The sequence below is a fragment of the Pleurodeles waltl genome, chromosome 2_2 (genome assembly GCF_031143425.1).
Source record: "Pleurodeles waltl isolate 20211129_DDA chromosome 2_2, aPleWal1.hap1.20221129, whole genome shotgun sequence".
Taxonomy (NCBI): Eukaryota; Metazoa; Chordata; class Amphibia; order Caudata; family Salamandridae; genus Pleurodeles; species Pleurodeles waltl.
Window position 1 is genome coordinate 211,893,230 of NC_090439.1, and position 23,009 is coordinate 211,916,238.

Genomic DNA, 23,009 nt, shown 5'->3' on the forward strand with positions numbered 1-23,009 from the left:
TATTTCAGTTGGTACCATTTTTCCCCTCTCATGAGAAAATTGTCATCGTTAATAGTCAACTCATTCCTGAACCCCACAATTTGACAAGATCTTGAATCATTTTGTTCTTGCAGGCCACCCATTACGGACACACTCCATAATGTTTTGCGAAACCTCATCATTATTGTAAGCAGAAATCCATTCCATCTCATTAATGACATTACCCTCCCATTCATCTTGAACATCTACCACAATATTAGCAAAGGCAACACTATACTCATTCCATTCTCAATCCTCCATTGCTTGAAACCGTAGTGGAGAACGGCTTAGGTAATCAGACACCTTATTTCTTATGCCAGGATGGTATTCTACCTCATACACATAATCCAATAATCGTAAAGATAATCTAGCAATGCGAGGTGTCGCTTTCGTAATGCCATGTGATGTCAAAACTTTCACCAAGGGTTTACGATCTGTTCTCAATACAAAATCTGTTCCCCACAAGTAATGCCTAAATTTCTCCATACCCCGCACTGCTGCCAGTACTTCCTTTTCGATAACAGAGAATTTCTCTCCAGAAGGGGATAAAGCACGCAAGGCAAAGGCAATGACATTTTCAGACCCTTTATCTGACACTTGTGTCAGTGTCGCCCCAAGGCCTTTTCCACTAGCATCAACCATGAAAATGCTCTTCTCTTTGCTGTCAAATCCTTAAGGGAGAGCTGAACAGATTTTTTGTTTATTTGCTCAAAGTCCTCATTTAACTCAGATTCTACACAAATTCTTGTCTCTCCTTTATCAGTTGTCCCAAAAGATAGGTCTTGGTAGAAAAATGTACCACAAATCTCACATAGAACTCAACTAACCCCAAAAAGGATCTGACATCGTCCTTGGACTTTGGAGCCGGAGCATCTCTGATTGTTGATAGGATACTATCTTTAGGAAGGATGCGTAGTTTTCTTACAACTAAATACGTAACAGATTCTTTAGCAATCTTGCACTTGCTCAATTCAGTTGTAAGTCAATTTTCTGCCAGTCTTTCCATAACCAACATCAGTCTTGTATCATGTTCACACCTATCTTTTCCCATAATGAGTATGCCATCTTCAAAATAAGTAACTCCCACCATGTCTCCTAATAACTTGTGCATAAGTCATTGGAACACAGCTGCAGCAGAAGCCAAGCCAAATGGCATGCAAACAAATCTATAACACCCAAAAAGTGTTATAAACTATGTCAAATTCTTACTAGACTGATGTAAACAGATTTGATGATACACTGACTTGAGATCTATGGTGGAAAACCATTGACCATTTAGATAAAAGCTCTTCAATTTTGGGTAGAGGTAATTTATCAATTACAATGGATTTGTTAAGCTCCCTCAAATCCACAAAGAGCCTAATCTGTCCATTGGCCTTACGAGCTACCACTAAGGGTGCCAACCACTCCGCAGGCAATAGGCTCTATTATACCATCCCTCTCCAATCTATCTAATTCATTCATTACAGCTTCTCTCACACTTAAAGGTTTGTTTCTTACTTTGTGGGAAACAGGGATAACTCCATCCTTAAGTACAATTTTGTGCTTAAACTTCAACAATTCTCCTACTTTATCAGAAAACACTTGTGGAAATCTGTTCAATAACTCTACCTCTAAGAGTTTACCAGGCTCTTCTAAAAATAACACAACATAGTATTTCTACTCCAGTTTTTAACTTGTTTGTGATCTTTTTTTATATTCATTAAAAAAATCATAACTAACACCTATATCATTCACTGACCATGCCCTCGCACATAACATCTCTGATAACATCTCAAATGATTTCAGTGAGAAGATTGATTGTGACATCCCCAGTGACATCAAAACAACACTGTTGCGGACCAAGCTGTGCCTGAGGTACTTGATCCCACTGTGTCTAGGTTAATGGGTTGCACTGGTGGAACTCTGCATATGACATCTATAGCCACATAATCTTTTCACTGGAATCTCTAGCTTTGGGAAGGCATTCCTGAGTAACCTAAGAAATCTTTTCCTTGGGGTCTTGTTTACACCATGGCTTGTGAAGGTTTTTTTCAAATATTTTTGCGGTGCTTCAGTACCAGACTGAATTTCTGTTAACTCCAGCGTGCTCACAGCTACATCGTAATTAAGCACTCCTCAGCTGTGCATAGGTCCATCTGGAATGCTTCCATTTGTCTTGTAGGAATTCTGGAAACCAAATGGCCAAAGGATATTACCTTAATGTCTCCTGTGTGTTTATTTCCACTTTAGAGATTTTGTACCTAATTTTATCCTCTTAGAGAAGAGTCTGTCTTATCCAAGCTTGACCCTGTCAAACCTTGTGGGTATCTTTGAAAAAATGTTTCCTTTACAGATGTTATTCAGAGACCTACATAGCCTGTAAGCTAGATATAGTGTGTCTTGGGTGCCCCTTTTCAATTTGTTTCTTTAGGAGACGTTATCTTCTAAAAGTATCCTCCGACTTGCCCCTCAGTTCACTGTAATTGTTTACCTAGCTTTTCCTTGCAGGTAGTTAAGGAAGAGCGTAGGCGCTTTGTTTTTTTTTCATCTTCTCTTGGGGCTAGGGCGGCCGGGGAAGAAGAAACTTGTATAAGATGCTCACATTAGTTAACCCCATTTTTCTTTTTTTACATTTGGTGATTCAGGGACATTTTTGATTTGCTGTAGATTTGTCTTTGGAGGCTCATGAAAGCTCCATCCTGCCTCTTCTTGCAAATGATTCAGAAGATAAGTGTTATTCCTTTTTGATAATATAGTACAACTACTTTTGCACAAGGATGAATCATTGAATGAATTTGCTTGTCGTTTGTCCCGAGATCTTCAGATAAAATTGCAGTTTTTCCCTTTGTATTGCAACATTTTTATGAAATTTCACCAAGTGCTTTCTTTGAGGTCGGGTAGTATGCAAACCTATCAGTTGTGCACAGTTGATAGAATGCAATTTGCGTTCTAGTGTGGTCTGTATAGAAACCCTTGGTTGTGCATAAGATTTGGAAGGACTCTACAGTCGTACTTTGGTAAATATTTAGATGCACTTAAGCATAAATTGATGCAAGAGGGTATACGCAGATAGATTTGTTTGATGTCTATGAGTACCATCTTGTTGTATTACTACTGTCTGCGTGGTCATGTGTGCAAACCTTGAGGTGATTTTACACATGTGTAATTTGATATTACCAACAACCAAACATGTGAAAGAAAAAAACGTCATAAAAACAGGAATAATCCTACTGTGTTAATATTGTTAAGCCACTGCAGAGGTTGTATGTTCATTATACTCAGAATTAAATACAACTTTAGAAACTTTACTTGATGGTTATGAATTGGGCACTAATAAGCAGAGTTTTGTGTTCCAGATAGCACTTCTGGTGCTGTATCCATTAAATTGGCTGCTCCTGTGCCAAGCAAAAACTACTTCAAGAACGTTTCTGAAAATAAGGATGTTGCTAAGCTCGCCTCAGTGCTCAGCACAGCCATAAACTCGACTAAAAAGGTAGGCATGTAAAGATTACACACATTGTTTTCTTGGTTGTCTTTCGTCAACCAGTGATTTTTTTATTTAAGCAAGTATGGGAATGTTATTAATATTTCTACAGGGGTTTCAGAAGGGCACTAGGTGATAGTGCTTAATTTATACAATTTCACTTGTTAAGACTGTTAACTATGTACTGTCAGATGTGCAATCTACATTGTAATTCACTTGGTGCTCTATCTTGAATGTTCAGCTTTCTTACAATCTACTGGAAATGAGGATTTTAATAAATTCACCTCGGGCAAAAAGTCATTTGTCTCATGTGTCAATCTAGGGTCGGAGGCAATTTAAAGTAGTACAGTATTGATCTGTATTCCTCAGAGCATGATCCCCTTCCAAACATTGGATTATTGGAGTATTACGGTACAGAATTAACAGCTATTATATTATGCTTCTCTTGAGTCTGATATTTCCCTAGAAGAGATACAGAAAGCTATCAGTTCTTCCTTGTAAGATAAGAATTCCGACCTGAAGATTTATCTATTGATTGTGTCCCATTATGGCAATTTTTTAGACTGCATTAAAATTTGCTCCTAACACAACCTCAAAGTTTGCCGCCATGCTGCGCTAGTAGGAGGCAATGGGTTTTTCCATTTTAGCGTACTTACACACCTCGCAAAGATAGGGGCAAAGTCCAAGAAGCGAACGCCCGCTTTATATTTCTTCAGCCTTTTATAAATGCCCTGTGCCCCATCCTCCCAAGAGGCCAGCCTTGGTAGGCTCCTGCCCATCAAGAGTGTCTAGGTTGCCTCAGCCCATTATATAAGCAGAGTAGAACAAGTCCACAGCACATTTTTAAGGTCCACGGACTGAGAGGCACACCTAGGTCAGAAGTCAGACGCATTGGCGAAGATTCTTATGACAGGCGTTGTGTAAGAGACAGAACTGTATGAGCTTTAGGCGTGCATTGCAGGAACCCTTCCAGGGGTAGTCCAGGGCTCTCCCACATTCCTTGTCATTTAGGGCTCTTCTGAATGCTATCTCCCAGGTATCCCGTAAGTGTTATAATGAAATTTGTGAGTGAGTGACAACCCCCTTGGACAACCATGTAACTAGATGTCTTCCATTCCCCAGCGTGTGCAAAGAATTAATGAGATGGTGGGTGGCTGGCTCTGGGTTCTACTCCCGCCATAAATCTCGGAGAATGAAGCCTAAAAGGCGATATACTAGGAACTGACCTCTGTGAAGGTCATATTGCTCCATAAACTCTTCAAAGAACAAGATTTGACACCCTGGAATAGGTCTCCCAAGGTGTAAAGTCAGGCCTGGTCCCAAGGCTGTATATCACGCCTAGTGAAGCAACTTGGCTTTTAGGAAGACCTAGCGCAAGTTCAGTAGGGATATAGGGAGGGAGATTCCTGGTGAGCCAGACACATCTAGTTAGGCATTTCAGAGTCACCAGAAGTAGAGGGTTGGCCTCTCATTTGACCCCATAGTTGATTCAAAATTGGGAGCTCCAGAGTTATTTCAGTGGGGAGAAGCTGCAGTTTAGCAAAGGCCACTAAACGTTGTAGTTGTACCATATGAGGTTGCCAAGTAATATATTAAGGTCCCAGAAGAATTTCTGACAAGGTGTTATCGGAAGATTTGCTAAATGTTAAGAAGCCGTGGGAGCATCACCATCTTAGAGATAGTGATGCAGCTTATAATCTATAAAGGAAGGGATCTCCAAAAGGCAACTTGAGCCCATAAGAATGCCACAGCTGCGGTAAGGTTACCATCTAGGAGATCTTGTTCAGCATGGAATTTCCAGATTCCCAGGTATCATAATGGTCTACTCCGCACCTCCACCTTCTTACTGGACCTACCTATAGATTGTGCCGGAGTATCTCTGAGGACAATTGAAAGAGACAGGATTTATTCCACTTAATTCACAGACCTGAAAGTTCTCTGAAAGTGGCTAAGTGGTAGGTGATGCTGGAATGATCGGAGTGCAGGTTTTTAAGAAAAAACAGCACATCGTCCACATATAGTGAAATTGCATGAGTCCTGTCTGGTAAGGGGATATTCCAGATCCTCACGCAGAGGGGAGAGTGAGCTGCTGGCGGTTCCATCGAAGCAATTAAAGAAGTGGAGAGAGAGGTCAGCATTTTCTGGTGTCTCTCTCAACCAAGAACTCAGTGGAAATCAACCCCCTAGAGTTGACTCTGACTGTGGGGTCAGAGTACATTAATTGGATTAGCTTAGTGGTGCAAGTTCCAAAGCCACATTGTTTCAGGATGCTGAATAGTTAGGCAAGACTGCATGATGGTGTGACCAGGGGGCTGAGGCTCTCAAAATTAAGGGATCACTTTGAGGGTGGAGGGAGCTGCTATCAATGGAGAATAAACGGACAGCAGCAGAGGAGTATAAGTTAAAGGAGGTCAGCGGCAGACTGCTGAGTCATATGAGGAAGGGACTCAGCATCTTGGAGCAGTAAGAGAAGAGGCCTCCTCTTTCTTGGAGGCCACACCCAGAGGGCCTATTGAAGTCATCCTGAAAGTCTCCTGAGATAGTGCTGTTGATGAATTTGAAGCTAAGTCGTGTCCCCTCCATGAGCGGCGATGGAAGCACACGGAAAGACAATGCAGAGGCCGCTGGGCTACTTTAGTCAGGGCAGAGCTGGGCCTGCTATCTGCCGGGTCCCAGGCATGCACAGGGTTCAAGAAGAAGTCTGTTTTCCAGTCCTCCACCCCCTGGGGCCAAATACAATTAAACAGGGGAGAAGGGCATGCTATTTAGGCCCCAGGAATCCCATCCCCCAGGGCTAAACTAATAAAAAGGGGAGGGGGGCAATGTGCCCCCCTCTCTGAGCCTTCATAAGCCCAATGGATGCAATCCCCTGTGGTGATTGTTTGTTTAAAAGGGAAGGGGGCAGCACAGCTTGCCTCCCTGAGCCTTATCAGGACCTGGGGACCTAGCTGAAGAACATATTAGGGACCAGTTCCTTTTGCTATGCAACGTGATAGAGTAAGAGAGGAATTGTGATTGAAGGGTGAGCCACCACATAGAAGATGTATTTGCCATAGCTAAAAGAATTGAACATATGGTAAACTGTGTAGATGAGTTACACAAGGCAAATATGGTGAAGGATATAGTGAAAACAGTAGATACCAAAATTGTAGCCAGAGTTGTGGGGAACTTCAAGGGTGGAGACTAAAGGTATAGTCACCTAGGTCATGGCAAACAAAGATGACTGCCAAGTATTAACAGCTCTCTATAACCAGTGAGGTTAGAATGGTAACTTTTCCAAATGTTGCCGCACTCACGATAAATCGGTGAAACATAATTCGAAAACTAACAAGAGGGGTGATGTTGAAAAGGTTGTGTAAAAAACGAAAGGAGAAAAACTTTTACAAAATGATGTGAGGATTCCTGATAATCTGGCAGACAAAGTTTTAGTGAATGATGTTGAGATTAATATATTGGTATTGGCTCACAATCATATTTGAGTCTATTTTGGACAAGTGTGTCACTAACAAGGTTTATTTCTCTACATCATGCCTTATTCCTGTAAAAGTCTATGTGGTCATAAGAGTAGACAATATTCTAGGTTAGTCCCATCAGATAGAGTTAGGTATTTTTCTTGACCCAATGCACAGCCTCACATGGGTGCATGATAGTTTAAGGATGTTTGTGCCGAGTTTGAAAGTCTTTACCCTAGGTGTTTTTCAGTGAATGAGGTTGTGTTAAAAAGTATATTTATAGTGTAAGTCATAAAACAGATGACAACTTCATACATCTAAGGTAAGGAAGCTCCCTTTGAGTGTTTAAGATGATGACTGCAAGGAATCGATCAGGGTAGAGACTGCTGCTGTCATTACCACTGTTAAAACCATAGCATGGTTGGCACCAATTATAGTGGCCAAAAACCCATAGGAGCAATTCATTTCTGTATCAACCTTAGGGGTTTGAAAAAGGAAATTGCGTTATACAGGTATGCTCGAACCAACACTTCAGGGACAAGGTCTGCTTTGATAGTTGGAACATATTTCACTACTCTGGATCTCACATCGGCCTACCATCAGATTAAATTGCATCCTTCTTCATAGTCCATGACTTCTTTTGTGTTTTTCTTGGGGGCATTCACGTTTCTGAGAATGCCCTTTGGGCTGACATCAGCAGCCTATGTCTTTTAGAGGGTTATGGCTTCTATTTCGTGTAGTCTAGGTGCAATATCTGTAGCCAGGACGATGTATTAATATTTGGTGAAACCTGGAAGAAACATAATAGTGTTCAGAAAAGTTTTAAGGATGCAGGTCTTACTTTCAACATGGGAAAGTTTCAATTTGGTTATTTTGAATTTGGAAGATACTTTGAATAGTTGTGGGTATAAACCAAAGGCTATTAAGGGAAAACGATTTGCAGTCTTTTGGAGACTGGCCTGGCAAACACTTTATTTTTCCATGTCAAAATGGCAGTTCGAAATAGCAATACAGGCAGCAGTAGCCTGACTGAAGATATAAAGTGGTTCTTCAGTGGGTTTGACAATGAGTGCTCGAGACCCACTGGTAGCATTTTATTTACCGGCCCTGGGTACCTTGTAGTACTCTATACTAGGGACTTTTAAGTAAATTATAAATATGCCAGTCAGGTGTAGACCAGTCGTACCATGTTTTAGGGAGAAAGTACAAGCACTTTAGGATTGATTAATGCACAGAGTCCTAATACAACCAAAAACAAATACATAAAGCAGAAGGGCTGATGATAAAATGCATGGGGGTGACCCTGCAGAGAGATCCAGGTCCAACACCGGTAAGTGACTTGCACAAATTCCCTTTCCAGGTTGAACACTCTTTGGCACTCTAACTTGATCTATTACTCAAGATGTGGTACCTATTTTAAAATTCCTTGTCCTCTGTTCCCTTCTTCAGCACTATCCGGTGATAAGATTACACATATATACTAACTGGATTGTGGATTTCAAGTACCTTATTTATGCCTTAATCTTCAAACCACCTTCTATGAGACTGCATACTGTTTCATGTTTCCTCATTTCGCTGTGCAACATATAGAGATGTTAAAAGTACAGTTACTTAAATGGAAGTCACAACATTGGTGGTGTTACGATAGCTCTTGTATAAATACTAATTGTGTCATCTCTTCTAACTCCTAACAGTTCTCCTTCCATACTCCTCTGTTATTCCACATGCAGATGGCCATCCTAGCTCTCATCTTGCACACCATGTGCTGCAAACTCCTGCTTTGAATGCTCATCCCTATGTTTATTAATTGAATAAAGTTCCTCGGGCTGAGTTTGCACCTCATTCTTTTCTGCATCAGATATAGGTCAGTGCCTGATAGGTAGCTACATGGGCATCAGCAGTGTAAGCTTCCACTGAAGTCTTTCTAACCCAAAATGTAAAAATGCATAGAATATTCCGGGTGGAAACAATAATAATTTGTTAGACCCCCATTAAAACTCATCCTTATAGTGTTCAAGATTCCACCTGAGAGCCCTCACCGACCACCACTTAGTTGACAAGAACCAGCACAGAGACACCTGCCCATTTTTTCCTCATGTGCCTGTGATTTACATGGTGCCATCTCTACTCTGTGCACCTTTGCAGCTATGCTACCCCCTTAACCAATGCATGCCATGTATGTAAGTCTGGGGGTACAAAGAGGGTTGAAACCTTCAAAATTAGGATTAATGTGCATGATTAAAGCTCTGTCATCCATTAAATAATTTTGAGCAAACACTGCCCTAGTAGAGGTTTTTAAGCTATAATTAAATTGCCCAAGAGATTTAGGGCCTCATTACGAGGCTGGTGGTCCAAGGACCGCCAGCCTCGCGGTGATGGTTGGACCGCTGCAACTGTGGCGGGCCGATCTCCACATTACAACCCTGGCTGTCAGTCCCTAATGAAATATACCCCACAGAGGTTCAAAGAACTAAGCTTTCATCTCTATCAGATGTCCTAGCAGTGCCAACCTATCAGACCCACAATCTCCCTGACAAAGAGCCCAGACCCCACTGGCAAGTAACTCTTTCTAGAGTCAAAGAGACCTTTGATGTGCCCAGAGTATGCTCTGCTCTTCTCTTTTCGGTGTAGGTGACCTACTCCAGCCCTTAGCAATGTCAGCAATACACATCTTCTATCTGGAGGTTGCAGTCCTCACCTTCTTAGGCTCTGTGGGCCCTGTATTTCCACAGGCTTACACATGTAATCCCGGAGGTAAACACAAGTATCACATGCTGTCCCAGCATGCACACAGAAGTATCACGTGTTGTCTGGTGCTGCACACCATCCATGCAGGCCAAGTTATGTTAAGTAAACAGTCACAGAATTTTACCTGAGTGGGCCAGTAGGCCCTACTCGAGTGACACAGATAAAAAGCTCTGTTCATATTACTGATTCTACTGGACACAAAATCGGTGTGCCTCCACCCCTGTGCTCCTGTCACTTAACTCAAGGTAAGAGTAGTAGCCTTCTACCTTCGCAAAGCTATCGATTGGTGCCCCCCTCCCGGTCTAAGCAGAACACATTACCATGAAACAGGCCTAAACCATGGAGCAGATGGATAACACATGTTAGCCATTGACCGGAACTTTTTACCAGGGGATCTACATACCAATGCAGCTGGAACAGTGTGTGTATGGGTGCACGTTTGACATCATACAGGGGACTTTTCTGTCCCAGCAAAACATTTTGGGACTATATACACTAGACAGTGTTTTTTTCTTACTGCTTATATTTTTCAGTCTCCAAACACCAGGGTAAAGTAGCATTCATTCAGAGCACTTGTTAGTATGAGAGTTTTATATTGAAATAAATGCAGGAGGTTCTCACTTTATGAAAGTCTCTCAAATGCTATGTATTTTATTTTCCTTTTCTCTCAACTAGTCAGCTCTTGGAGTTCGATAGACATGCTTTATGATATTTGGTTACGTTTATTGACAAATTGACATCTCAGTCACATGCAGTGCAACCGTCTCATCCGTTGTCCTCTTCTCTCCCCACATTCTTTTTTTTTTTAATTTCAAGGTTGTTTTTTTTAGATTTTATACTACAAAAAATACAACAGAAAAATAGAGAGAGCAGACCATTGTGGTACCAACAGCTCGTATGATAACATCAGCATAATGTATAGTAAAATTATTGCAGCCTGTATGGAAATCAGATGGTAGATATAAGTGTGTCTGCTTGTGATGTTGAGAGGTGCAAGGTACCTTGGTTGTATGCGGAGGGGTGGAAAGTGAGAGAAGAGAGAGGAAGGATAGCAGATAGAAAAGATGGAAAAGAAAAAGACGATAGGCAAATAGTAGATAGCGACAGGAGTTGTAGGTTAAAACAGGAGGGGATAAGTACTGGTCATCGTTGATGACAATGTGAAATCCAAAGGATTAGCACAGAATATTGCTTTGAAACAGAGGGGCATATTTATACTCTGTTTGCGCCGAATTTGCATCGTTTTTTTCGACGCAAATTCGGCGCAAAACTAACGCCATATTTATACTTTGGCGTTAGACGCGTCTAGCGCCAAAGTATGAGGAAAGAGCGTCATTTTTTTGCATGAACGCCTTCCTTGCGTTAATGAGATGCAAGGTAGGCGTTCCCGTCTAAAAAAATGACTGCGACGCAAATGCATCGTATTTATACTCCCGGGCAAAAATCACACCCGGGAGTGGGCGGGCAAAAAAACCCTGCATTTGCGCCGGATTTTAGCGCCTGGGTCAGGGCAGGCGTTAAGGGACATGTGGGCTCAAAATGAGCCCACAGCTGCCCTCCCATGCCCCCAGGGACCCCCCCTGCCACCCTTGCCCACCCCAGGAGGACACCCAAGGATGGAGGAACCCATCCCAGGGACATTCAGGTAAGTTCAGTTAAGTATAAATATATATTTTTTTAATATTTTTTTTGGGCATGGGGGGCCTGATTTGTGCCCCCCTACATGCCTCAATGCCCAATGACCATGCCCAGGGGACATAAGTCCCCTGGGCATGGCCATTGGGCAAGGGGGCATGACTCCTGTCTTTACTAAGACAGGAGTCATGTAAATGGCGTCTGGGCGTCGTAAAAAATGGCGCAAATCGGGTGGAGGTGATTTTTTGGCGTCAACCTGACTTGCACCATTTTTAAGACGCCCTAACGCCATTTTTCCCTATGCCGGCGCTGCCTGGTGTACGTGTTTTTTTTCCACGCACACCAGGCAGCGCCGGTCTGCTAGCGCCGGCTAACGCCATTCAATAAATACGGCGCCCGCATGGCGCTTCAGAATGGCGTTAGCCGGCGCAAAACTTTTTGACGCTAAACTGCGTTAGCGCAGTTTAGCGTCAAAAAGTATAAATACGGGCCAGAGACTCTAACTTCACGCACATGTACTGGGCAAATTAAGAGGACCTGTGCTCTGTCTAGATGCAGTAGCTCCTTCCCATATGTTTTGCTCTGATTATTTGGAAAACTTTGAGATTATAGATTTGTCAATGCCGTAGATCCTGTACGTTTTTTTGTTCTACATTCTTAACAAGTTGATTGAATAGTGCATGCCCAAGCTCCATATTTATTATTTGTACAGTACAATATATTTTGGGGACAACGTTTCTAGCTGTGTTATCACAGCATCCAGGCAGTTGAAAAGAACAGTTTGTTTTGTTTTAGGTGTTGCAGTGCACCGTATTTGTGCTTTGTGGGAAATATAGTCTCTAACTTGACACGACTATGTTAATGGAAGGAGTGATTTTTCTTGTGACTGTTAATTTAGAACATTTGTGTAGCACTTACATTTCACCTTAGATCCCCTTTAGAATGCTTGGTGCTGGTAAGTACAATCTTATTATGTTTTATTTGTAAGTTAATGTAAGTAAAATAACTAGGGTTTTCATATTGAGAGATAAAAATGGGGAGTACTTCCCCACCTCCAGAGCTCCTTATACCAGGGATACCCGTAACTCCGGGGAATAGGAAAACCCTGCCCATCATGAGTTAGACCCTGAGGTTTTACAAAGAAATGAGAACTTACCCTGGGAATTTATAATTGCATTTTTGGGTACCTTGATAAGTTCACATTTTTCCCCTTACTTTCACACTGCTCTTTGAGTTGCTGTCAGCAGCTTAAATATTAAATAGTAAAGTAAAGAGATCTGAGGCGTTTCCATGCATCTGATAATTCTGATGGGGCTGACAAATTCTGTCACCGGCCTCATTAGAATCACTCGTAATGACAGCCTAAATTAGGTACAAGGTTCTTAGCAACATTTTCAGTTAATAATGACTTATCGGACACAAACACCTTCAATTTCTAGTTATAAATTGCCAAACCTAGCTCTAAACAGGCAATGATGCCCTATTTGTGAAAGGAGGCCAGCTTCCCAGCCACCTCCTATCATAGTTCTTGTCTTTGATTACCATTTATACATAAAAAGAGAAAATATGTTCTGGAATATTTTCTCCAGGTTCCAAGATATTAGATATGTGGCATTATTGTTGCAGGGAACTGGATACTTTTGCACTCCATATTAAATTGACCATATGCTCCCTTATCACTTAAGACTCTTGATGTTGTAGCTTAGGCAATAAGTCAAGGTCTGTGCGCGGAGTGGTTGTTGGTTTGGTACCAATAGACCGTCTCAGAGCTCTTCCAATCCTTTTTGCCACCTATGTGCAACAAATGACTCAATTATGTGCATGTCAGTCTTCTAGGTGAGACACATTTTCAGAAGCAGCAGTGTTAATGTCTGCAGTTTCAATTTTAAATGACACTTTTTGGTGCGCTTCACAGCAATGAATATAAACATCTTTTGGATTTATTCTGAAATGCTTGCGAGGGCCCTCTTCTCAAGTTCATCCTATCTTAACAGGATCATGACATCGAGAAACTCAAACCTAGGGTGCAAGCCATGAAGCCTTGTTCCTCGAATGAAACTAAGTTCAACTTTTTAAGATTTGTATATATGGTACTTATATTTTTCACGGTTGCATGCTAGATTCCACATGGATGGGAGACTCCTCACTGATTATGAAGACAGTGTTAATAGCTATCAATGAAGAATACTGGGAACAAAGGAGGTACTAAGGTAAAAGTTCCATGTGATGGATAGGTAACAGTAATATTAGTTAATATGGTTGTACTGGCCAGTGTTGGTACATTAATAGGGAAGGTGATTTGATTTGTATATATACATTCAGTTGGAGGTGGCACGTTCTGGTTTGGTGAGGCAAGGCCAGGCAGAACCTACCACTCTTGTCTGAGGTGGGTGATTACACTCACTGTATAACTGTATAACCTGCGCTCACCCTTGGGTAGCTTGGCACTGAGCAGTCAGGTTTATTACAGGGACAATATGTAAAGCATTGGCACAGTACTTCTGCACAATAAATACACAATAAATACACTGAGGGCCACAAAAGAGACACTTTACATGAGGTGTTTGTAAATAATGTTTGTATTCAATACACACAATAATTAATACTGCATGTAAATTTGGGCATAAATCACATTTAGAAATATCACAAGCAGTAGTAGGCCCAACTGTGTTGAAACAACATTAGCAGTATGTACATGTGAGAAAAATAATACTTTCCCTCCCAACACCCTCATGCGGTTGCAACAGGCTGTCAGCACGGGACCAACCGTAGCAATTTCCTCAATTCATTGTCACATGATCCAGGAAGCACCAAGGCTCACAATGATAGCAGCACTGTGTACATACACAGAACACCAGCACTTTTAGATAGTTCTGCAGCCTAGGATGCACAGGTAAAACCCAATGTCAACCGTGATAGTCCTCAGAACAAGAAACAACGGGTACGCCACACCGCTGTGCGGTATAGTCAACCACAAGCTGTCATTCTCAATCACTCGCTCAGCACTGCTGGGGAGTGCCAGGAAAATCAGGCAGGCTAGTATTACACACACACTCGCTCCAAGCATCCTAAACCGGTGCACTGATATCTGTCAAGCTAGTGGTCATTGCACTCGCAGCTCCCCCCTTTGGGTCAAACCTTCTCCCACCCACCAAGCAGTTCCTACTACCCCACCCCCTCACAATCTGGAGATGATAGCATCCTTCCCCTAAATACTAGGCCACTTGACGCTGGAATTATACTTAGTCAGGACCCCAAAGCTAAGGTGGGGGGAAGGAAAGCGATAATGCCTGATCAGACAATAGTCGACAAATGGAAATATGACTAGCAACCGGGGAGTTCACTCAGGGGTCTCTGCACTGGGACACACTCTGTTCACTGTGGCACCCAGCCAGACGCTCCAATATACAGGTAGTTAGCAAATCCGCACCTCCTTGGTAGGAGGCACAACATCTGGGGCACAATGGCTTGAGTCACCCCAGACAATTCCAAACACACAGGAAAATTTACCAATGCCGTGCCTCCCTGGAATGAGGCACAACATCTGGTGGAAGATGATTGGAGTCACACCAGACGCTTCCAGACACGCACAAAAAGTTCCAGTACCATACCTCTCTGGAATGAGGCACAGAGTCTGGTGTGCGATGACTTGACTCGTGCCAGACAAATCCAATCACACATGCTAAGTTACCAACGCCATACCTCCATGGAATGAGGCACAATGTCTAGTGCATGATGACTTGAGTCCCACCAGTCAAATCGGATCACAAATGGAAAGTTACCAAAGCCGTACCTCCTTGGAATGAGGCACAACGTCTGGTTTATGATGATTTGAGTCACATCAAACAAATCCGATTACACCCAGAAAGTTACCAATCCTGTACCTGGGTTCTGGAATGAGGCACAAAGTCTGGTTTGTGATGACTTGAGTCATACCAGACAAATCCAGTCACACACACACATGCAAGTTCAGCAGGGCTGCACTAGGTAGAAATGCGACAAAGCTCAGGGTACACCCCCACCTCCGAGGGTCGCAACCAGTGAAATGGACACCCCACACAATGATCCTGCAGTCGGCTATCGCACAAGAGAAATGCAGCATGCTCGACAAAGGCGGGCCAGGTGGGGTCCTGCAGCCAGTGAATGTGCTCACTACTAACCAGACGTTTACACATGCCATGGCCCCACGATGAAGGGCTACACTCCTTGAATGGGGGCAGTACTTTGAAGTCTCTGATCCAGGCAAATCCTTTGTCCAGGGGCAATACTTAGTTCCATTCCCCACCGCTGCCACCAGGTGATGTCCAGCAGACGTTGTAGGCAGTTAAGAGGGCACCACTCTCCAGATGACACAGGTAGAAGGTGTAGATCCCTCGCAGGAGGTCTTTGATGTCCCTGAGACCTCCATGAAAGAACAAGGGGCGAGCCAACAATCCTTTGGAGACCACACTTCAGGGTGCCAAACAGCAGCAACCAGTTTTCCCGGGCCAGCTACAATGCAGGAAGGGTGCACAGTCCCTTGCTAGGGCAGTAATTACTCTTTGTGCACAACAGATTCTTCTGACAATGTGCAGCACATTCCTGCAAGTGTATCTCTATTTTGCTGCAGTGAGGCACCAGTAGTTATAGTGTAGTGTGTCTTTGAAGTTTGGGGAGGTTCAGAGGGTTCCCTTTTGAACCACAGATGCCTCCTCCAAATTTCAGTCCTTTCTGCCATGGGGCTGCAGAATGCAGATCTTATTCTTAAGTGGGGCCATGATCTTGCTCTGAGAGGCCAAGTGTCAGAACCCCTTCCTCCAATTTATCCAGCCAGGTCCACAAATGACAGATGTGCTCCTCCATCCCCCAGCATGGATTTCAATTGAATTAATAGGCACACAAAGCATTTTAGAGCAAAGAAATGTCTACTTTCTCGAAGTGTCATTTTTCTATGATAATTGACAAAATCACCTTTACCATAGAAAGGGGTTTGTCAGGACAAATCCAATGATAGTAAGCAACATGAGGCTGCACTACTGCAACTCATTGTTGCAGCTAGGTGTAATTGTAACACTTCTCCCATATTAACCTATGGGTTGAGCAGCTCTTATATGCACTGAAAACACACATAGGTATTCTTCACTCTCTGCCCATACGTGCCCTTGTGCACATAAAAGCCTGCATTGACAGGCTGGACACATGTTTAAAAACACCAAAGGTGCAAGTGCGCTCACAGGCCTGCAAATTTACAGGTTTAAAGCACCATAGGTGTTAGTCCGCACACCTAGGCCGGCTATGACAGGCTGGATACTAATTTAAGACCCGCTAGGTACTAGTGCGCATTCACAGGCCTGCTCATCAGGCTGGATATATGTTTAAAGCACTATAGGTGCTAGTGCCCACATCCAGGCCTGTTATGGCAGGCTGGATACATATTCAAACATGTGATAGCAGCAAGTGCGCAACTAGTCCTGCCATGACAGGCCCAGCACATGCTTGGCACCAGTGGGCCTGTGCTCACGCACTGGCCACCACCAGTACCTTGTATATGTAGGAAGTTGCTCCCACTTCAACAATGTATTGACAGGGGGAAATGGCCCAGGGCCTTAGGACCACCAGGTAGGCAGTCAGCAAAACCCTATCGGAAGAGCTGACCCACCCCCTATGTATGGAGAACCCATGTGGTGCATCTTCCCTAGTAGGCACGGGATACCCATCTTTACCTGCCCCGCCTCCCATCTACCACCTGCCCCTCCCTTCAGGCTCTAGGGGTAGTCGAGGGTCCCCTCAGGATTGGCTATGAGGTTAGTAGTGACAACCTAATCCCAGGCACAACTGTGGCTTCAGAGGCCTGCATTGGCAGGTCCGCTATGTGCTTCACAGACTATTCTAGTGGATGGTACACTCAGTGCAATGTCCCACTAGTAGCCAGGACTGTACCCGCCCCGGGTATGTGGTGTGCCTTTTTACAGGGCACTACAGGGTACAGCACCTGAGCCAATACCGTGTGTGCCCACTCTTAGCATGTGTCTGCATGGCACGCACACTTCCCCACTGCAGTACAGTGAGAAAGAGCCCAAAAACGTAAGTTCACGCAAAGAGAGTCAGCAAAAGACCGAGAGGAAAATGAAAAGAAATTAAGGGAACCCCCTAAGAAGGGCCATCCCCAACACATCCCCCTTCTAGCCATCCAAGGTATGCACAACTTTTGATTGATAAATAGTTTCCCATAGGATGAAAGAAGGGTTCAATACTAAGCCAAGAAAGATTTAATAATAAGCCAGTCTCTGTCTTATATGTATCAATGTTCAGTGGTTTAACACTTGCAATCTGAAAGGCAGGCTAGATCTGGATCCCTTCTACTTCATGATCATGTAGTCTAGAAATAATTGTCTTCATCATATCTACTGAAACACAGTATAAGGGTTATTGACCTGAAATTAAGTTATGAACTCCTTCCTACATTTTTCATGGATAGTTTTGACTAAAGTTCAAGGCTGACTTCTTAAAAGTTAACAATCGAGATTGAACCAATATATGTTTCTCATGAAGGAGGATGTGTATGTAATTGTGGGTTAGAAATGGGGGTCGCCAGATGGCAGTGGTTTGCACTCTGTCCAAGTAGCAACTTTCACTCAAGCTCAGGTAAGGGAGTGGCACAGCTAAGATAAGCCTTGCTCATCCCCTTGGTACCTTGGCACGAGCAGCCAGGCTTAACTTAGAGGCAATGTGTAAAATATTTGTACACACAAACAAACATGCACACAGTATCTGTCACGGATTCGGGTGGGTATGATCAGGACTCTGGTTGGGACACCCCTTGAGGTCACCGAATATTCTAAAGAGGTAGTGTGCTGGGGCAGAAGAGCAGCTAAAGGAATACACGGAAAGGACAGCTATGGACAGGCACAGGGAACAGGAAAGTAAAAGCAGAGCAACCATTGTGTGAACAAACAGGAAATGGATTACTAATGGACAAACACGCTGGGGTTGTACACAGAGTAGGGCGCAGAACCTCCCACAGTGACAGGGAATGTCAATGCCCCTGTGCAGTTTGCTCTTACAGATAGTCACCCCGCAAGCCCCATAGAAAGGAGGCAGCAGAAGTGATTCTGTCTCTGGACCCTTAGAACACAAACAAGGATAGTACTTACATACACAAGACACACTCTTTTGGGTCCAGCTGGAAACACAGTGGCAATGTCTGGAAAAACAGCAATAACACACTGTCACTGTTAGGCACGAAAGACAACGTATAACACTAGACAAGGATGGGGGACAAAGTAGGACACTTATACACTGGTGAAGACTGATAGAACACTAACCAGAAACAAACACTGAGAGGAAACAGAAACAGAAGGAACAAACTAAGAGGCAGAGGCAGGAACTGGGAACAGGCTCAGGCTGAAGCAAAGGCAGGACTAGGACTGGAAAACCGGGCGCAAACTTCTGACTGGAACAAACAGAGACAGGAATGGGAAACAGAGAGCAGGCTCTGGCTGGAACACGCAAGGACAGAGCTGGAATACAGGGAGTAGGAATAAGCATAAAACAGGACTGGGAAACAGAGAGCAGGTTCAGGCTGAAACAAGGCAGGAGCAGTACAGAGAAACAGGGAGCATGCTCTGGAAGAAACAAACAGGTACAAGGCTAAGAGATGGGGGCAGACTCTAGCTGGGACAATTAGGAGCAGGGCAGAGAAACAGGAAACAGGTTCAAACTTAAAACAGAACAAGAACAAGACTGGAACACTATCCGATAAAAGGTCTATAACACAAAGGAATCGAACTCCAATGCAGGCTGAGGATCTCAAGGAAGTGGCTGCTTATAAGCTGTTTCAAGCTGCAGAAAACCCCAGGTGGAATCACATGACTGGCCTGCACAGGAGAGGTCTCAGGTGTGTGTAGTTTTCAGACACTCGCAAGTCCTGGAGGAGAGCATCCTGTGAAAAGGAGCAACTGGACTTCTCCCATAGAAAACAATGGGAAACAGATTCCAGGCTTTCCTGAATACCAGGATGTGCATTATGGGATTTGCAGTCCCAGGAAGCAAATGTAACACTACAAAAGTATACCATGGCAAAAAGAGAAACAAATGGGAGTCAGCAAGGGACTCTAGATAAGTGTTCAAGGTGATTCCCAGGGTACCGACAGTCCCTTTGCAGCGCCCCCTAGAGATGGGACGACAAAGTCGTAACAGTATCACAGTGAAAACACCTCAAAAGTACTCCAAACTAATTTAGAAAAATAGCCAATATTTATCTGAGTAAAACAAGACCAAAACAACAAAAATCCCTCATACACAAGGAAAATGTTAGTATAGCACTTAGAAACACAATAGCTCCAATCTGGGGCTATCACAACATCTTGACTGAGTCATTCCCAACAGTCCGATTCACAGAGTCGCAGGGACCCCAGGTACAGTAGCTTGGAAAATGAGGAAACAAAGACATTGCACAGAGTCAGGGAGGTGAGGCGTCGCTGGAGCCAGTGCAGTGTCAGTTCCTTACTGCTAATGGGGAGGGGAGGCATCGATTCCCTACTGCTAGGCAGGGGAGGTGAGGTGTTGTTACTTCTGGTTGCAGGGGCGGTGATGCAGCGTCTGGCCTGTGGAGTTGGTCGCTACACTCAGCAGGGACCACGGCGTTGGGGTGGGCAGCGGCACGGATTCGGAAAGTGTCACCAGTTCTAAATTCGCTCTGGAGTTGATGTGCTTGTTTGTTCTTTGTTACCCCAGAACTCCCTCCCAAGGGCCCAGGAACTGGATTTGGTACCACTTAGAAAGTCATGATTCTCAGCAAAAGAACCCAGGTGCTAGCAGATGAAGTCTTTGATGTCCCTGATAATTCTTACAAGAAGCAAGCTCAGTCCAAGCCCTTGGAGCCCCTTTGGAAGCAGGTGTGTGGAAAGCAAAGTCCAGTCCTTTCACTCCACAGACAGAAGCAGCAAGCAGCAGGCCAGGACAGCTAAGCAACAGGTAGAGTGGGAGTCTCTAATACAGCATTCAGCACTTCTTCCTGGTAGAATGTCCTCAGTCCAGAAGGATTCTAACTATATGGTGTCAGAGGTCCAGTACTTATACCCATTTCTATCTTTGAAGTAGTCAAACTTCAAAGAAAGGTCTTTGCAGTGCACAAGACCCAGCCTTTCCTTCCCTGGCCCCAGACACACTCCAGGGGGTTGGAGATTGCTTTGTGTAAGGACAGGCACAGCCCTATTCAGGGATAAGTATCAGCTCCTCCCACCACTCTGAGACATGTTTACAGGGCTACTCATGTGGGTGGCACAAACAGTGCTACAGCCCCACTAGTGGCATTTGATTTACAGGCCGTGGGCACACAGGGTGGACCATACTAGGGACTTACGAGTACATCAACTATGCCAATCAAGGATAAACCAATCACCAATACCATTTAGACAGAGAGCACTTGCACATCCACCTGGTCAGCAGCTGTAAAGTGCCCAAAGTCCTAAAGCCAGCAAAAATGAAATGCAGCACACAACAAATAGGAGGTCAGAGGCAAAAGGTTTGGGGATAAGCCTGCAGAAAGGGTCATTCCAACACTACGAATGCAAATTAATGGCACCAATTGTTAAATTAATATTTTGGACCAGTACAGTTTCTTTCTTTTTGAATTCTGAATTCTTGTTGAATATATCTCAGGACTCTGTTATGTGCTTACTATTGTTCAAGAGCGCTCACAGCCACTAAATTAGCAATTGACACTGTTGTACCTACTACAGCCCATCAACCTGTGCCCAGACAAAAATCCACATAATCTTTTCTAACAAATACTGTGAGCCATGGATGTCTGGAGAAAGTTTTATTTCAGTCCTGGACAGCATATTGCAAACTGAGTGAATGATTCACAAAGGTGAACATAGACAATTGTGTAAGTTTATGATTGTTTGCTATTCACAAAGAGATTTATGAGTAGTATCTTTACGTGTGCAGAGTCTCAGCGCATAAAAAGATAGGACTGTTCTATCTTTTCATGCACGGAGACTCTGCCCTATCTAAAGTGTGTCTACAGAAAATCTTCTGCATAGTATCTGTTAAATTAATTGGACAATATTTGCTAGGGTCACTACGTGAACCCTTTTTAAGTATCAGCACTACTTCCTCTCCTTTCCAAGTATCAGGCATTTGGGCACCGACATTGGTATCCATTTTGTATGAAGGTCTCCATCTTATGAGCTGTAGCTTACCAAAAGTAACATACACCTTTGCCTGTCCTCGAGTTTCTCGGTACACTATCTTTTCATCTTCTTCTTGTTCTTCAGACATCTATGTGTGACTTATGTGTGCTTTCAGGCAAGATGTTTAACAGATGTCTCAGTTGGATTATCTTTGTGTATATAAGCCTGAATCGTGCACTCACTGTCTGGGTTGGGTGATGACTGGGCTTGAGTAATGTTAACTTAAGTAACCTAGAATATATAAATAACATGATATGAAAGGCAGAGGTACTTGGGAACCAGCCGTTCCGTGACTTTCATCTCGGGCTTACAAATAAATATTCACAATTACACTTTGAACTTGTGCACGTTTCATTTCTTTAGGAAATTATTCTTTTACAATTCCTTATGACTTCCCCCCTCCCATCTGCCCTGCTGCCAGAAACAAATGCACACTGTAAATTACCAAGGTAGATACATAAACAAAATAATGACAGCTGCCTGGAGGGGAAGCTCTTCTTTTTTGAGGAAGCACACTAATTCTGCCTAATCAGAACATATTATCCTGGCTAACGGTATGTGTGTGGAGCCAAAGTCCCTTCCAATTGTACTCCTGAAAGCTCTTTTTAGTTTGATCCCACTACCTCTGGCAGCAACTGCTTTGTCCAGTCAGACCTAAAAAGACAAAAGATTATGTTATCTTGAGTGAAAGTGTTTTATGCAACAACTTCTTGGAAGTGAATAGGAGACAGGTGTCTTTTTGCATTCCCTATTTAAAGTGACTTTACAGCCAGCTTGAAGATGACATCTTTAATAATATAGTGGTTGTATGTTAGTACTAGTAGAGGGAAGTGTGGATTGGTAGGAGTACTGAGTGAGAGAAACAATATTTTGTAAAATGAAGAACATTTTAGGGCTTTCAAAACAGGTGTTAGTGTGTGTGTGTTTTACCAGTGTGTGCGAGCACAAGTTCCTGGTGAAATCCGGCAGACACCTCACCATACCCAACTAAAAATATCTGTACCTAACTATTCATCAGAAAATACATTTATTAGGGGTGTAACACCCCAAGCACCCGCCCAGAAGCTAGGCCCCTGCCCAGGACCTTAAAAGTTTTCCATCGGATTTGGTGATAGTTCAAGTCTGGAAATGCAGCCAGTACTGTCAGAGGTAATGAGCATCTGTGTCTAGTTTCTAGGCTTGGTGACATATTTAAAAATGACAGAGAGCTGTTGAAAAGGTGTATGTCTCATAATGATATCCTTCACATTTTTCTTAAATGTGTCAAAAGTAATTGGTTTTGTGGTGAGCTCAAATAAAGATGTGTCCCTCTACCAGAAGTTAAAATGCCTTTAAAAAGGAACACGGTTCTATTGATGCTCTAAAATGGGAACTTCATGGCTGGGGCAAACCAGTTGCTAAAATATCTATTGTAATTCCTGAAATTCCGAAGATACACAGAAGTTTACGCATGGAGTGTCCAATGGAAACAGTGTAAAAACTGACTTTGAGATTATATCTTCGCAGAAGAAT

The 23,009-nt window shown here is 43.3% G+C and overlaps 1 protein-coding gene across 1 annotated transcript in view; it reads left to right on the plus strand.

The window, feature by feature from the left end:
• The window catches only part of DNAH5 (dynein axonemal heavy chain 5), a 4,110,061-nt gene that overhangs the window by 1,749,635 nt on the left and 2,337,417 nt on the right, over nt 1–23,009 (plus strand). Inside the window, exon 22 of the mRNA XM_069219645.1 lies at nt 3,357–3,493. Coding sequence (XP_069075746.1) covers nt 3,357–3,493 — 137 coding nt within the window. The remainder of the gene's footprint in view (nt 1–3,356; nt 3,494–23,009) is intronic.